At 49.1% G+C, this 3544-nt stretch overlaps 1 protein-coding gene across 1 annotated transcript; it reads left to right on the forward strand.

Moving 5' to 3' along the window:
• Positions 1-671: 671 nt before the first annotated feature.
• Positions 672-2449, forward strand: gbp (glycogen synthase kinase binding protein). Its single transcript, XM_030393053.1, has one exon. The coding sequence runs from the start codon at positions 786-788 to the stop codon at positions 1299-1301; it is 516 nt and encodes a 171-aa protein (XP_030248913.1). The 5' UTR covers positions 672-785; the 3' UTR covers positions 1302-2449.
• The last annotated feature ends 1095 nt before the right edge of the window (positions 2450-3544 follow it).

A 3544-nucleotide genomic window follows, 5' to 3' on the forward strand; every position in this document is an offset into this window, starting at 1 on the left:
TCTTTTGGGTCACATCTCTATTTTTTATGTGTTGCTTTCAAAATGTGTGAATCCATCTTCATGAATCATTTGTGGTGTCGGCTGCTCTCAAAATAAAGAGTGTGAAGGCTGTAAAACTGGAATTCCTTATTGGGTCACAGAATTTGGTGCAACACTGAGTTACACAACATATTCTGTGTTATATTCATGTGTGTTCTAATTACAGCATGTGCTCGGTTTAACATAGATGGTAATAATAATAATAATGATGATGATGATAATAATGGATGAAGGTGAGAGGCTGTCTGCGGCGGATTCAACATGACTTCACCATTTTGTTTTGAGGAGAAAACGCGCTTTTGTTTGTTTTGCCCGGACAGACAGCAGCAGACAGTTGGGACTTATGTAATGTCCATTTGAAGGGAGCGGACCACGGCGGCGGCGTGTTCAGGGGGAGACGGAAATCACATCACCGGCACAGACACATAAAAACGCGCTTGTGAATCAGCTATTGCTTTTTAAAGTTGTGTATGATTCTGACACATTATAAAATATTATCTTAATGATCCAATGAGTGCGTCACGTGTCATTGTGCTGGTTATTTTGGTTGAAAGAACACCCCTCCCTCTCGCGGGGAACATGGTACGGTCCACGACGCGTCACCCATTGTTTACAAATCAACTCAGCTTGTTGGTCAGTGCCGAGCGGCGTGCAGAGAGCGAGCAGCGGCCCGGCGGCTCTCAGTCACACCGACAACAACACACCGACAAACACCCTCCAGAACCGAGTCACAACAACCCGCCACGATGCCGTGTCGAAAGGAGAACTACATCTTTCTGGAGCAGTCCGTCACCGTCGACTCCAAAGAGGTGGACGCGCTGGTGACGAGAATCGGCGAGGCGCTGCAGCTCCACAACAACAGCGGCGGCCACCAGAAGACTGTGTCCGTGTCTATGTCGTGTCTGCACGGGCTCACCGGCGGAACCACCGGCGGCGTCAAACCGGCGGCCATCATCGGCGGCAGCGTGACGGCTCCGGCGCAGAGACGCAACGGCTGCTGCATGCGGCTCCGGAACCGGGGACGCCGGGGGAGCAGCAGGGCAAGCCCGTATAACATCCCCGGGTCTAACGGCGAGCAGGACTGGGACCAAATCAAACCGTGGAACAAAAAGCGGATCACTGTGGAGGAGGACGACCCGCACCGGCTGCTCCAAGAGCTAATATTATCGGGGAACCTGATTAAAGAGGCCGTGAGGAGGCTGCAGTTCTCCGCCGCAGACTGTGGAGATTTCCCCAAGGCGGCGGACAATGTGCCGTGCTGATACCGTGACGGCCGGACCGGGGACCGGGTCTCCCTCCCGGGTGGACACAGACTCACAGACTGTCCACACACATGAGACTGTTTAGAGCTAAAATTTTCACAGGACTGGTAGCTACGTTTTCTAATTTCATCCATTATCCTGTAACGGTTGTTACGCTACGTCGGCTAGCTGTTAGCCTAGCTAGCTGGCTCGCTAGCCGCCCGGCTAATGAGCCGTGTTGTTTATGTTTGAATGTCGCCGTGTGGGTCAGACGGTCCGGGTGCAGTGGAGCTCTGACGCCACCAGGAGCTCACCTGACCGCCATTTTCACGAGACAGAAAGCAGGAGAAGCGTTGACCTGATTCAAAGGCGGCTGTTGTTGTGAGACGTGTTTCAGTGAAAGTCTCGAACAAAAGGTTTTCTCTCCTGCTGGTGGAGGGTGAGTCACGGTGAGAGGCGGCAGGAAGTCCCGGCTCATTCATTTCTTATTTACCACTGCATCCCGGGATTGTTCACGTGTAGGGGGGAGGGGAGGGGGGAGCAGGCCGTTATAAAGGGGGAGGTCTGGATGTCCATTTTGTTTACAATCTGAGCCGGTGTTAATAGCTGCTGCACAGGCAGGAGGAGGAGGAGGTGCTCCTCCATGTTGTTCACTGTGTTGTCCTTTAACTCATTCACACATTGGTGGAATGAGCCTTTAGTTACGCTGGTTTGAGCTCATGGATCTGATTATTCCCCCTCACAGGTTCATGTTTGGGGCGTTAAAGGACGACACACTGCGCCTCCTGTCAGCAGCAGCAGCTCCACATTTCTCCTCTGTTATATAGTTTTTTGTTTTCTGAAGGGGATGATGGACGTCCAGCACGTGGCGGCGAGCCGTGGGAGCGCAGAGTGAACCCGCCCTGTTCCCACAGCGCTCTGCTGATGTGTAGCTGTTTTGTTTGTAAGGTTTTGGGGGGAAAAGGTCGGCCGTCACATGACAACACTTCTGTGGTGCTTTCACTTGTTTGGGAATTCCGACCAGGAGTTCAGTTTATTTTCTATTTGTTTCTTCTTCTGTGTAAAAGAAAAATCGCCACGACTGCTTCGTAACGAAGTACCTGATAATGTTCCTGAGTTTTCAGGGCCTTTTTTTGTTGTCTTAATAAACTCATTTTTGTTTTTCCAAACCCTCTGTGGAGTTTTATTGCCGGTCTGTCACTTGTTCTGTCCTGAGTTTGACTTGTTGTGCGTGTGTTTCCTGCGGGCCTGTGAGTGTGGACAGCGTGGTCTTGAAGGACACATGCTCATTATCAGCCTATAAATACCCCCTCCCCCCCTCTGCTGGATCACAGCAGGCAGGCCAACTCCAGTGGAGAAAAACATGTTTTGCTCCGGTGAACTCGCCGGCTCACTCGGCCGGCTGTGTGTCAGTCGAGGTCCTACACACTGATCACACTCCCTCTGCTGTCGCTGCTCCGCTACTGAGAGTGTGTGTGTGTGTGTGTGTGTGTGTCGTCATCCGTCACAGCAGCTGACGACATGTTTCAGGTCTCTGGGTGGAGGTTCAGCACACACACACACACACAGATCCCCCATTCATAGTGAGGTCACACACACACACACACCTGCTGCCTTTTGCAGGAGTTCCCTCCAATAATCACCTGCTTGAAAGAAAAAAGGCAGTTTTTGTTTGAGGATTTATTTCAATTTAGTGTTCAGGTCAACTAGAAGTGAATCACAGCAAAGTTCACTCATGTAGCACTCCTCTTTTTTTGTATCTTGTATGCTACTGAATACTTGAATTTCCCTCGGGATAAATAAAGTATCTATCTACATTACAGTACGGGTCAAAAAGATGCTTTAATTGAGGAAGATGAGCAGGTAGAAAACCCTCAATCTAAAGGCGCCTAAACCCCAAAATGTAAATGTCCTCCTCTCCTCCTGATGATATAAAGTCAGGAGAAGTCTTGTAGTCTACAAACGCCTGAAGTAACTGGAGACTTGATTTAAAACATAAAAAAATAACCAAAAAATAGATGAAAATACTCAAAAACTCAATTGAAACTTTGCAGAATCAGCTGTTAGCAGTGAACCTGTAGATGTTCAGACAACTTTCACTGGATCACTGTGATACTGAAGAAAACTTAAAAACATGATGTTTCTAAGGCAAGTTTTGCACATGTAAGAAGCATCTGCTTGGAGGATTTCTAAGCAGATTTATGGAGTCGTCACCTCCTGATGATATAAAGTCAGATGAAGTGTCGTTGTCCAAGTCTCCAGAA

This window comes from Sparus aurata, chromosome 17 (assembly GCF_900880675.1).
Source record: "Sparus aurata chromosome 17, fSpaAur1.1, whole genome shotgun sequence".
NCBI classification, from domain to species: domain Eukaryota; kingdom Metazoa; phylum Chordata; class Actinopteri; order Spariformes; family Sparidae; genus Sparus; species Sparus aurata.

Coding starts and splice junctions, on each gene's coding strand:
- gbp (XM_030393053.1), top strand. CDS start 786: ATGCCGTGTCGAAAGGAGAACTACATCTTTCTGGAGCAGTCCGTCACC.